At 49.6% G+C, this 12,191-nt stretch overlaps 5 protein-coding genes across 5 annotated transcripts; 4 read left to right on the top strand and 1 right to left on the bottom strand.

Annotated features, from left to right (window-relative positions):
- Window positions 1–143: 143 nt before the first annotated feature.
- Window positions 144–1,088, top strand: N7503_002046 (putative formin binding protein; the record flags this gene model as incomplete). The annotated part of the gene is made up of 2 exons (XM_057061593.1): window positions 144–167; window positions 228–1,088. The coding sequence occupies 2 exons, from the start codon at window positions 144–146 to the stop codon at window positions 1,086–1,088; spliced, it is 885 nt and encodes a 294-aa protein (XP_056925555.1).
- A 1,568-nt stretch (window positions 1,089–2,656) lies between these two features.
- Window positions 2,657–5,758, top strand: N7503_002045 (putative C6 finger domain protein; the record flags this gene model as incomplete). The annotated part of the gene is made up of 3 exons (XM_057061592.1): window positions 2,657–3,796; window positions 3,950–4,340; window positions 4,428–5,758. 3 exons carry the CDS (start codon window positions 2,657–2,659, stop codon window positions 5,288–5,290), a joined length of 2,394 nt encoding a protein of 797 aa, XP_056925554.1. The 3' UTR covers window positions 5,291–5,758.
- Window positions 5,759–5,848: 90 nt separating this feature from the next.
- N7503_002044 (uncharacterized protein) lies at window positions 5,849–7,834 on the bottom strand (the record flags this gene model as incomplete). The annotated part of the gene is made up of 4 exons (XM_057061591.1): window positions 5,849–6,943; window positions 7,000–7,090; window positions 7,165–7,609; window positions 7,666–7,834. 4 exons carry the CDS (start codon window positions 7,832–7,834, stop codon window positions 5,849–5,851), a joined length of 1,800 nt encoding a protein of 599 aa, XP_056925553.1.
- Window positions 7,835–8,212: 378 nt separating this feature from the next.
- Window positions 8,213–8,989, top strand: N7503_002043 (spliceosome assembly protein PRP11; the record flags this gene model as incomplete). The annotated part of the gene is made up of 2 exons (XM_057061590.1): window positions 8,213–8,224; window positions 8,294–8,989. 2 exons carry the CDS (start codon window positions 8,213–8,215, stop codon window positions 8,987–8,989), a joined length of 708 nt encoding a protein of 235 aa, XP_056925552.1.
- A 645-nt stretch (window positions 8,990–9,634) lies between these two features.
- On the top strand, window positions 9,635–11,275 carry N7503_002042 (NYN domain-containing protein; the record flags this gene model as incomplete). Its single annotated transcript, XM_057061589.1, has 1 exon — window positions 9,635–11,275. The coding sequence occupies one exon, from the start codon at window positions 9,635–9,637 to the stop codon at window positions 11,273–11,275; it is 1,641 nt and encodes a 546-aa protein (XP_056925551.1).
- Window positions 11,276–12,191: the final 916 nt, after the last annotated feature.

Raw genomic sequence — 12,191 nt, 5'->3', positions numbered from 1 at the left:
AAGTAGTGATATTGATAAGCGAGGAAAGTATACAAGGTCGTGACGGGGCTTTCTGCATCGGGACTAGACCGATCGCGGGAGCTTTCATCTTCAGCGTTCATTCTACGACAACCTCGTCCTGTCAAGCAACACAACAAATCGCCATGGCCGAATACTGGAAATCAGCTGTAAGTTCTCCTGAATACTTACTTACTCTTTACCTCCTAACAACCTCCTCTTCAACTCAGCCCCGCCACTGGTGCAAACAATGCAAGATCTTCATCCGCGACACACCCTTCGAAAAGACACAACATGAAGCGAGCCCCAAACACCAAGGCAGCTTAAAGCGCTTTCTGCGCGATATCCATAAGAATAATGAAATGCAACAGAGAGAAACACAACGAGCCAAGAGCGAGGTAGAACGTTTGCGACAAGCCGTCTCGGGCGAATCCTCCGCGTCCAAGTCCGAAGGCAAAGCCTCCGCCCCACCGCCAGCCAAACGTACCGCTGGCCCGGCCAACCGACCCGTTAGCGCGGAGGAAAGAAAGAAACAGATGGCACAACTGGCGGAAATGGGTGTCGCTATTCCTGAGGAGTACCGAGGGGACATGGCCTTGACTGGAGAGTGGCAGACGGTCTCCGAGACAAGGCTTGACGTACCGGAGGGAGCCAGATCTATTGGTATTCGCAAGCGCAAGCTTGAGGGAGATGAAGATGAGGAGGGTGGGCAGATCCCGGAGCAATACGTGAGCAAAGGGTGGGGGTCGAGGATGAAGACATACCCTGGAGCAGAGGATGATGATGACGACGGTGACCTTGATGCTCTACTTGCGTCTACAAAGGACTTGAAAAAGCCTAAGATGGAGAAAGAGGCGGTTGAATCAAAGGAGCAAGAGTCATCATTCACCCTGGCCCCCAAGAAAGAAGAAGACGAAACTGCCGACTCGAAGGCTCCAGTTGCAATGGTCCCCGATGTGGAGGAACCAAACCCGGTCAAGAAAGAGGAGGCCGATGATTCTGCTATAAACATTCCTAGCGCAGCCCCTGAAAGTGAGGAGGTGCCTGGGGTTGTTTTCAAAAAACGTAAAGCGAAGGTGATGCGGAAATGATGTTCAACGCAACATTGTCTTTACGAGATATGATTATGACAATCTGCGCTTTCTCAAGATTTTCCGTCAGCTACAAAAGCTTCTGCCATCACGGATGATAATCGAGGTGCGTAAACGGCCTCGGGGAATTCCTTTCCACTTTGCCTGAGCCCGTGATGATATACATGATATCATCGAATGGTCAACCCGAGGTCATCTGCGGCCTTTTCGCGAGAGATTGTCGAGGCTTGACCCGCAGTCAATAGATGGAGGACGAAGATTTGTGCTCAATTAGCCATCAATATGGACCGAAACCTTTAATATTGAGGTTATCAAAGTCAGCTACCAAATGCTTGAAGGTCATTGATTGGCGTTTACAAATAGCTGAACTAACTTTCTTCCAATTGAGACTGCGGGGAAGGAATGTAAAGGGCATTTGGGGTCCTGTCAATACACCGCGTTCACAGAGTTCAGGCCGAAGAAGTATAGATATGGGCCTAGCACCACTTTTTTTGCGGCCAACAGAGCCAGGAGAACACAAGTTTGACAGATGAATCTAAACGAATGACTCTTGAGTCGAAATAATTATTTATCTGTACTTATGTCCGTAGTGTAGCGTGGTTGTCTGGTATAGCGTTGCCACCCCAATGATTTTTTTTTTCTGGAGCGGAGACTTTGATCGCCGGAAAAGAAAGCTCCTTTGGTTCTCTCCAACTTCGCGCATCTCTTCCACGACCGCAACCCTCCAGACTCGCACGGTCTCCCCGCCACTTGTGCATTGCCTTATATCCCCATTTTGAGCGTTCTTACCCGGTAAGTTCAGTCTATTTGCAGCAATCCCGCTTTCTCTCCACCTTCAATCGGTCTTGGTTCTCGCGAGTCGCATCGTCCTCCCACCCGCGCAGGAGTCCGCAGAATCTCCTCTTCAAAATCCTCAGAACCAAATCTGTCTATCTCTGTGGGCTGCTACTCCGTTTCAAATTTGGTCCGCGATCACGAAATCGGACTGTGGCCGTCGTTCTGAGCGGGGAAGATTGGGGCTGGGGCTCCAGCGAGAAGAATGCGACAATCCAACCCCGATCGGCGGGCAAGACATTTGGTGGAAAAGATCTTGGAATCTACATGCTCTTCTACAATTCACTGTTCCACTGAGAGTTGGCTATCCCTGGGAGTCATACTATTGGACTTGTCGATTGGATTGGATCTGCGTTTGCTACATGTTGGACTGGACTGAGAACCACCGATTTGTGCACGGATTACAGCTTGTCCTCCTGTTCTCTGATGCGTTGATTGGAGCGTGCTTTACGGCCTACCTTGCATTCAATTTGGACAAGACTTGCACTATTGGGGCCAAACGAAGAAAAAATGACCGCGGCTAATATTTGACGATCTTAGACCACAGGGAATAAATGATTTATCAGTCTCAGCCCGATCGATCTGGTGTGTTGCCTCTGCTCGACAAGCTGCACGACCTTTGACCGCAGAATTCGATTTCCCGCCCCCAGTGCAATCCTCAAATACATAAGCAGATATTGGACATACGCCACGGTGATTGAACGTATAGCATCGCTCGGAAGGCCATAGCAAATATGGCAGAACCGACAGAACCCAAACCTGGCGAAATCGCCGATATGGCGAATTCGAATGCGCCGGTCCCCCAACCTTCACCGCAGACGGAGCAACCGCCAGAACAAAGAGACCCGTCAGTGCCAGAGTCGAATCACAACCTAGTCCAGACCAATGAGCCTCAATCTGCGCCTCAACCGGAGCTTCATTCGCAGCCCCAAATTGAGCCGCAATCACAGCCTTCACATGAGCCCCAACCGGAGCCCCAGCATGAAACCCCGCAAGAGCTTCAAACCCAACCACCACAACCGACTACAGAAACAAATGAGCAATCAAGCGTCCCAAACCCACCGGAGCAAATGAATGAATCTACGCCCATGCCACATACCGCCCCGCCCTCCATCGAATCTACACTTCCACCCATAGACCATTCCCTTCCTGCAATGGATACTTCCCAGTCATTAATGGATGCCGGTTTGACCTCGTTCGATTCAGCATTTCAATCAGTGGGCTCTGGCGCGGAGCACGACTTGACGCTTCCGGCAATTGACACCAACCTGCCCACATTTGACTCTGCGTTGCCAGCGATCGGGACCGATATTCCTACCATGGACGATGATCATACGTTCCCAGACGACCATTTTAACACACATGACTCTCACTCTGGGTCTGTTGAACCTGGGGCCAGCGGGCCAGGGTCTATGAATGGATCGACACCATACGATGCGCCCAACGGTTACCAGTATGGGCATAATCCAGGTACCCCCCAGCAGTCGGACGGACATCATCCACCACCTCAAGCGCACTCTCAGCATCAATTCCAAGCGCAGCCCCAGCCGCAACAGAATTACCAGCACCAAGGCTCGGATATGTACTCCGGCTTCTCGTCAGTGAATTCAAACCCCGGGAACAACGGACAAGGTCAACCGGGACAGATGCCACAAGCACCAATTGGATCGCCTATGCCTCCCATGTCATCCATGGGCCAGTATATGACTGGGTATCCATCTAATGTCTCACAGCAGGGTATGAATTCGAACATGCAGATGCGCTACCCACTTGCAGGGGATTCTAATAATTCACTCTCAGGAGGACGACACAAAAAAGAAGTCAAACGACGCACAAAAACCGGTTGCTTGACTTGTCGTAAACGAAGAATCAAGGTACGTTGTTGTTGAGTTTTGATGCTTCCGCGGGGCGGCCTCGCTTGTGCCCGCAGACCCCGCCATCGTTTATTTTGCGCTCCTCCCGCTTCACCCACGACATTGCTCTTTTTGCGCATCTTCCTGGTTCAGGATCTAATTTTTTTTCTACAGTGTGACGAGGGACATCCGGTCTGCCGAAACTGCGTGAAAAGTAAACGCGAGTGTTTAGGTTACGACCCGGTCTTTCGGCCTACAGCGTCAGCCCCCTCGGCCATTCAACCTGCTCCAAACCCTCCTCCGTCTTTGGTTGTGAATCCTCAAGGGCCCCCTGTCGCAGCTGCGCCTTTGTATCCATCTGCACCTCCTGGGTACATGCCCGCTTCTTCACAACCATTTGCGCCATCCCTTCACTCCGAATCACCTAGCACCTCAACCGATCACCAAACCGATCACAGAGCTTCTGTTGATACATCAATTGCACCACCCCACACACAACAAGCTCCTACCACAATGCAGGCCTCACATGAACCCCGTCCCCAGAGTTCAGAGCCCGTCTACAAAGGTACGCGCACAACCCTTGTTGACTTTCCTTTTTTTTAGCTTGCGATTTTGGCGTGAATGACAGAAAGCTAACAAGCGCTACCAACAGCGAAAAACCTTCATGTCAGTGACTTGATCGCTTTGAGAGGCATTGCCCCTCCCCCACCTCATCCCATTGGCAACCTACCTCCTGGCCGGCTTGAAGAAATCCAGGCCGTCTTCCTGGCGACGTACGCACCTGCTATCGATAAGCTGCTGGAGGTTCGATGGTATACCGAGAAGGCCCTCCAGGTTCTTATGGCAGACAACCAACTCATGGCCGACTACTCTGCATTGATAAATGCATTCAACGACTGGAATCTCAGCGATCCCAACACTCTTGCTCGCTTGGAAAGCTTCGAAGCTTCGATCATCTGGAGAAGTATGGTGCTCTGCCGTCAAGTACCCGCAGCTGAAAATGGGCAATATGGGCAAGACTGGAATTTGTGTGCCACTTCTGCACGTCTGGACGCCATGGAAGCTCTTCTGAGCTGGAACTACCTGGATTCAAACCATTTATCTCGGACACTTGGAATGGATGCCGCCAGCCCACCCAACCAGCCTGACCAATTCATGCAGCGTCAATTGGACTTCTGGAGCGAGCTCGGGGAATTTCTCACACTACACGACAATGAAGCTAGCTCGGCGAAGCAGATTGATGATACCCTTGGACGTTGCCGTCATCTACTCGATACCTACGAAAACCGAGACATCATTTACTCCATTGCCATTGCGCGACACCTGGGTCAGCGCTGGGCCGATTTCCCTAACAGCCTGCCCAAGGTTGGGTACACCAATGAGAAAGAATCCGGTACCAAGCTCTTCGTCGCGCAGAAGTTCATCGAGGAAGAAGCCGAGGGCAAGGGTACCACCCAGATCTACAAGCGCATTTGCTGCATGGCAGTTCGCTCATGGTGGGTTGCTCGGGAGTGATTGACTTTCCTGACGTTACCAATGCCGAAACTCGTCAGTGAATTTCAAATGCCCCTCCTTTCCTCCCAGGCCTATTGTACATCCTTACCCTGGGAGGACTTGTACACCTGCGCTCAGATCCACAAATCCGCGGATCATTACAACTTTGCTCAAAATTTCAGAAAAGCATCATGGTTCCGGCGTTACGATGATTTACAAATGGTTGCTGCTTTTTTCGTTTCGTCTTTTTTTTTTTTTTTGTTTCCACTGGGGTTCGGGGGACCGGGTAGTGAGCGAGTGAAGCAATACGGCGTTTATGACCTTTCTTTTTCCCCCGAAGTTTTTTTTACCTTGTTCCTGTGCATATGTCGCTTCTTATTCGTGCGGGAGTTTCCATACCCTGTGACGCCCAACTGTATCCAGTTGGATGATTTACGTTTACCAGTCGATAGTCAAAATTTTTACAAATAGACCCAATATCTCTGTTCATTGCTATGTAGTCGTGCTCTGTACTCGGGGTATTCTGGGCCCAAAAATTATATCCATGTCAATGTGAGATTATGCCACCAAGACTTTGGCTTAAAGCACCTCCACTCTAATTTTCATCTCACCCGTCTCACCCTGGAACAAAAATCCGACATCCCTCGTCGAATCAACGAGTTCAACTTCTCTCCGCACGAACCGACTGGACTCTTCCGATGTAGACTCAACTTGAGATGGCTGCGGCATTTCATCTTCACTATCTTCCGCCCAGTCCTCTTCGTCAAATGTTGCCTTTGCAATAGGATCCCACTCATCCGTTTCCCAGACTAGTTTGAATCCATATGGAGGCAGGTCAAATAGTCGAGACACAATCGACTTTAATTGGTATGTATTAAATGAATGCGGAATCTCCTTGACGGGTATGTGCGTCGAAGAAGGTAGATGGAAAGCCATCTTAACGAGTCTCGCAGCAACAGAGCGCGGATGAATAATTCGTTTACCCGATCCGTCGGATTCAAGTGCTCGTGTGATCCTCGGCTCGCCGTAAAGTTCGCACAGCTCAGCATACCGCGGATGCGTAGCAAGAACATGCTCTTCATCCGCCTCAGAGGTCGCGGAGAGCTCTTTGCCGATTAGCGAGAGGTAGTACATATCCGCATTCAATCGGTCTTGTGGTGAGATTATGCTGTAGTTGAGCATGTGGAGGGTAGGAGGGAAGCGGGATAGTGTTAGCATGAAGGCTTCGTCAACTGTCATTGGTTTTGAGGAGCCTATGGTGGATGTAGCGGCTGCGATGGATGGCGGGAGAGGTGGCTCGTCGTAAAGAGGATTTGTTGAGACTCTTAGAGTGGTTAGGCCTGGAAAGAGGGTTGAGAGGTGATTCAGGAATTTCCAAGATGTGATATTGTTGCGTGAGAGGTCGAGGGAGAAGACGGATTTGGGGAAGTGGAAATCTGGGGCAGCGTCGTTCGAGTCTTCCAGTATTGTGCTGATGTTGTTCCAACGCACGGAGAGGTGCCCGAGATTTGGAAGCGCTGCTAGATGTTTGAGTGCTGTCATTGATGTCATACTGTTGCCCTCAAGATTTAGACTTGTGATTGAGTTTCCGAGTGGGCAGGATATAGTCGTGAGTTGGTTGGCCGAAGCTCTCAGGTCGGTGAGTGCCGGGAATCTTAATGCTACCGCAGAAATCTATGGCCTGCATTAGTATGTATCAGACAATGAGATATAGTTAGGAGGCCACATACCTCATCCCAGGTAAGGAGGGTCTGCTCCACACGTAATTCAGTGATTCCCTCGAATGTTACGTCTTCCTCCAAAGGACGGAATCGATTGCCACTATGATAGAAGTTAGTACCGTCTAATTTAGTCAATTCTGAGGCCGCAGACAATAGCCCGAGCATGATACTTACTTCAACCTCAATCGCTTCAGCTGTTTCAGCTGGTTGCAAATCTCCCAAACATCCCGCCATCGAGTAAACAGACTACGGCTGATATCCAATTCGATAATCTTCGGGCAAGTAGCCGCAATCTTGGGAGCGGCCTCGGCAACAGAACTTTCGGGTTGCTCATAGGAGGGTAGCACACCTGATATCCGTAGTCCATCAAGGAGGACAATTTGTAGCTCCTGCAGCTCTGCCTGCTGCTTTCGAATCTTGTCGAAGCCGACTTCCTCGACAACCTTGCCACTGATCTCAATTGCCTTCGGGACTAGGCTAGCATTCAAGGCACTTTGTGCATCCTGCTGGTCATATTCGGAGGCATATTTCTCATTTAGCGCCTCTAAAAAGCTCCTTGGCGGCTCTGACGGCCTGGAGGGGCGGACAAAAGACCCCGCCGTGGGGTGTTTACTTTTGCCTGTGAAGCGTCAGTGACAGCAACAAAAAAGAATGATTCGGGATATAACTTCATACATGTAAAATACCGCACTCCTTTATGTTCGCCCGCATGCTTGCCTCGAGTTGGATCGTCCCATTCAACACCCAGCCAGTCACCTGTGGTGCCCTGAACACCACCCACATAGCGGATAGTGCACAGCTGGCCATCGAAAGACCGACGCTGGCCAATATCAGCAGCACTCATCACAAAGAATAAAGCAGCTCCTGTCCTGTTTCAAGAATTCTATGAACATTGGCCAAGTTGTGTTGAAAGTGACTTTTGTCCCTGGACCTGCATCCGCTTACATAACCCGTTTTTGGATGTCAGGCATTGCATACTAGCTTCCATGACAGCCACATAGGCCTTGTAGATAGAATGAGTAGCTTCAAATGAATCTGGGCTACCAATTAACATAAAAATTTGAAGAAAATAATAAGACTTTCACTTTTGCATTTACTAGGCAGATTCACCAGCACCTTCAATGCGGTCATGTGACCACATAGAAAATAAGGTTCCATGATACTGTCTCCCGTTATCTCCAGGCGCGCGCAGATTTACTGTTTCCAACCTCCAGACAACGCCATGGATTACCAGGTACGCTCAATCTTGCACCCACAACCCCAGGCATTTAAAGGCGATTAATTGTGCTAATGAATCTCCCAGAACCGAGCAGGATCGAAATTCGGTGGCGGTGGTGTCGCCGACCGCTCTGCGACCAACGCTGACCGTCGCGAGCGTCTGCGCAAGCTTGCCCTCGAACACATCGACCTAGACAAGGATCCTTACTTCTTCAAGAACCACGTCGGAAGTTTCGAGTGCCGTCTCTGTCTCACAGTCCACCAAAATGACGGCTCCTACCTCGCCCACACCCAGGGCAAAAAGCATCAGACCAACCTCGCCCGTCGTGCTGCGCGTGAGCAACGCGAAGGAAAGAATCAAGATCCATCAACCCTACCTGGTGCGATGGGTGTACAGGTGAAGAAACAGACCATCAAGATCGGGCGACCTGGTTATAAGATTACCAAGGTCCGGGATCCCTTGACCCGTCAAACGGGCCTGCTGTTCCAGCTGCAATATCAGGAGATCACACCCGGTGTCATTCCACGAGTGCGCTTTATGTCTGCGTTCGAGCAGAAGGTTGAGGATCCCGATAAGAACTTCCAGTACCTTGTTGTTGCGGCCGAGCCTTACCAGACCTGTGGATTCAAGCTCCAGTCCAAGGAGGTCGATCGTCGGGAGGGCCGGTATTGGACTTGGTTTGATGAGGACAGCAAGGAGTTCTGGATCCAAATTATGTTCAAGACAGAGCGTGAAGAGAGATTCACTGGAGTTCCTGGGTTGGCGCCAATGCGGACTTGAATCACGTTTTGCTTAATCTAAGAGGATGCCATGCTACAAAAGAGAAGAGCGGGTTTTATCACAAGGACTGGAGCTGGGCGTTTTGGGGAGTTTTAATTCTGTGTACATTTTAGCTTAAGCGATGGCATATTCAATTTGATATCCTGGTGACCTAAAAATCTGGGTGATGGGCAGATGCATCTGATGAGATTAATCTACATTCTACAGAGTCAAATCTCTAGTCTCCATTCCCCTATAATCTGTAGTATTTTTCCTATGTTCCTAATTTCTAGGTTCCAGATTTCCAAGTTCTAAGACCTGTTGTATAGTTGAAACGGTGTGAAGACATTGGCATCAGGGACATGGGGTGCAAACTTCACAAACATCGGCCGAGGTTCTTCCAGAATCTTGTTTCTCCCTTATCGTGACTCACCGCTTTTGCCACTACTATGCCCGATCTGGCACATTGCTGCTGCCCTACGCCATAACCTATCTCATTCACTTCACCCTCTAATGTGACGATACATCCTCGCGATATGATTTTTCTTCTTACTCTTCTTCTGGATCCATTTCCATCACTATAAGCTTCTCTTGCACTTTGCTTTTTTTGCACCATTCTCTTCTATCCGCCCCACTGACAGCTCCGGCTTTGTCCTGTAATCATCAATGGTCTCCGACTCCCAAGAAACGGATTCGGAATGGGACTTTGTTCAGGCGCTGGACCTGCTGCTATCACCAAGTGGTGGGCGCTCTTACCTCAAACCCCTCCGACACCCAGTTTCTGCGCCGTCTAATGAACGACGGACTGGAGATCGTGTCAGCAGCTCGACCACGACCGAGCCTCACCCGGGTCATGATAGCTACGATGATGGATCTGTTTTCAAACTACTCCATTCTGATCTCGGCAACTGGGCCTCAACCTCTGAAAAGAATAAAGGAGTCGGTTTGTCAGTGTCATCAAAGCGTCTCCCAGATGTCCCCAATTCCCAACAGTCCCCTAAGGGTGGCTTCTCGTCGCAAGCCCCTCAGACAGGGCCACCTCAATCCTGTTACAAGTCCCCTCCTATCACAGTGCCGCCAATAGCTGAAGTTACCAAGGCCACTGTCATGGGTATCTCTACACACCCGCCTTCGTCTCATATCACTATTCTCAGACGGCCATCAAAGGGTACGGATGACCATATCTCTGTCAATCCACAGCCCCAACCTCCTGTGCGCACAATTCCAGATACCAGTCATTCGAAAGCTATGCCCAGGGCCAAGCCCAAGCCGAACAAGAAACATAAACAAGCCCCCAAGAACAATACTTCTGAAAGCAGTGCCGAAGCCGAGTCAGATTTAAGTCCCGTGTTATTCGACCGCCCCCTCCCCAAGAAGTCGGGGGTGCTGTTTGTTCCGTCGCAAGTCGGCTCGCATGATGTACGGAATAGCATTGAAGATACCCCGCCCTCTTCATACGATGATGCCGTCGAATATTTGAGTTCGGACAAGACCAAGAGCATCGGCTCTTTCACTGGTCCCGTGCGTCTTTACCCGAAGTACACGGATGAGTTGGAGCGACGTGTGTCTCTTATGTCAAAGCTTTTAAATACGTTTGACGATTATGTCCAACTTGTCTCTCAATTGGGACGCCCTCAAGTCTCCAGCAACAATCTGGAGTCACGCCCTGTTCATGTCTTTGTTGATATGTCCAACATTTTGGTGGGATTTCATGATGCAGTTAAAATTGCACGAAATATCCCCACCACCAGTCGGGTCCGCCGCCTGGACATCTCTTTCATCAACTTGTCTCTAATCATGCAACGTGGCCGCACTACCGCCAAGACAGTCTTGGTTGGTTCGGACCGTCTACCATCCATCGATGAAGCCGAGAAACTTGGCTATGAAGCAAATATTTTAGACCGTGTTCACAAGATGAAGCACACCCCCTCTCGTCTTTCGAAATTTCGCAAGCCACCCGGCAAAGGATCTCAGTTTGGTAAGCCCGAAATGGCCGGTACCTCTGCAGAACGCTGGGTCGAGCAAGGTGTGGACGAAATTCTACACATGAAGATTCTCGAAAGCCTGGTTGATACGGATGAACCCGCAACTATTGTGCTGGCGACTGGAGATGCAGCGGAAGCTGAGTATTCTGCTGGGTTCATGCGCATGGTGGAGCGGGCGCTGCAGCGCGGCTGGAACGTCGAACTGGTCAGCTTCTCGCACATCATGAGCCATGCATACAGTAGGAAGGAGTTCCGTGAGAGGTGGGGTAAGCAATTCAAGATCATCGAATTGGATCAATATGCAGAAGAACTTTTTGGGTAAAGAGCTCTAACTTGCTGATGCAAGATCTGACTGATTTCCATGGAATTACGATTCACTTGGATCTGTATCAGCATTACACATTTACCTAGAAGCTACTTGCTATGCCAATACATGACTACTGTCTTAACAAGTATACACAAGTATATTCATCAATTTATTCTCTTGGTTGGCGTCAATTGAGTACAAGACCAACCGCCAAGCATAGACCGCTTGTGTAGATCCTTAGCTACTATCCTCTGGCTCCGCACTGGTGTGGCACGTATTGGCCAGGTCGCAAGATCCTATAGCTCCCGCCGTGCTTGGGCCCGAACGGAATGGCTGCCCAGTCTGATCATTAGTTCTCAGTATCCGGCATATAAAGCCGAGTAACAGACCGTTTGATTTCCTCTTCTTTTCATTTTCTTTCTACTAATAATCAATCATTTTGTAAGAATATACAGTGGTTAAAAAAGGAAGGGAGCGGAGGTGCGCCGTGGAGGAGGTATTTTGCAGCCATTCAGAGATATTTCCCAATTATCCAAAAGTTTTGTCAGCCCCACAGGTGATTGGGGATTCCAGTCTTGTTTGTGTCATTTCTTGTTTGACCTGAATTTGTTTTTGATGCTCCTTGCAATAATATTTCCTATTATTACTTGAATCTACTTAGTGAGTCTGATATATCTATGTCGATCTCAAGTAACTTGTGGCTTGGCTTGTTACGCAGTACAGAATCTCGGCTAGGTCACTCCAAGGCAGCCTTAATGCTCCAAGGTTTGTTTAGCTTAAGGGGACAAAAGGCTAGTCCAATCAAGCAACCTGTTTTAGTGTTGGTTCAGACATACGTCGTTCTTTGATTGGGGCCCTCGTAGAGCGGGCCGAGCATCCACTTTGCACGGTAATAACGGCCCCCACGTATAGTTGTGCATCAAAGGCTGGA

The sequence above is a fragment of the Penicillium pulvis genome, assembly GCF_028828015.1.
Source record: "Penicillium pulvis strain IBT 33274 chromosome Unknown contig_12_segment0_segment0, whole genome shotgun sequence".
NCBI classification, from domain to species: Eukaryota; Fungi; Ascomycota; class Eurotiomycetes; order Eurotiales; family Aspergillaceae; genus Penicillium; species Penicillium pulvis.
This window is presented reverse-complemented; position numbering and strand designations above follow the sequence as displayed.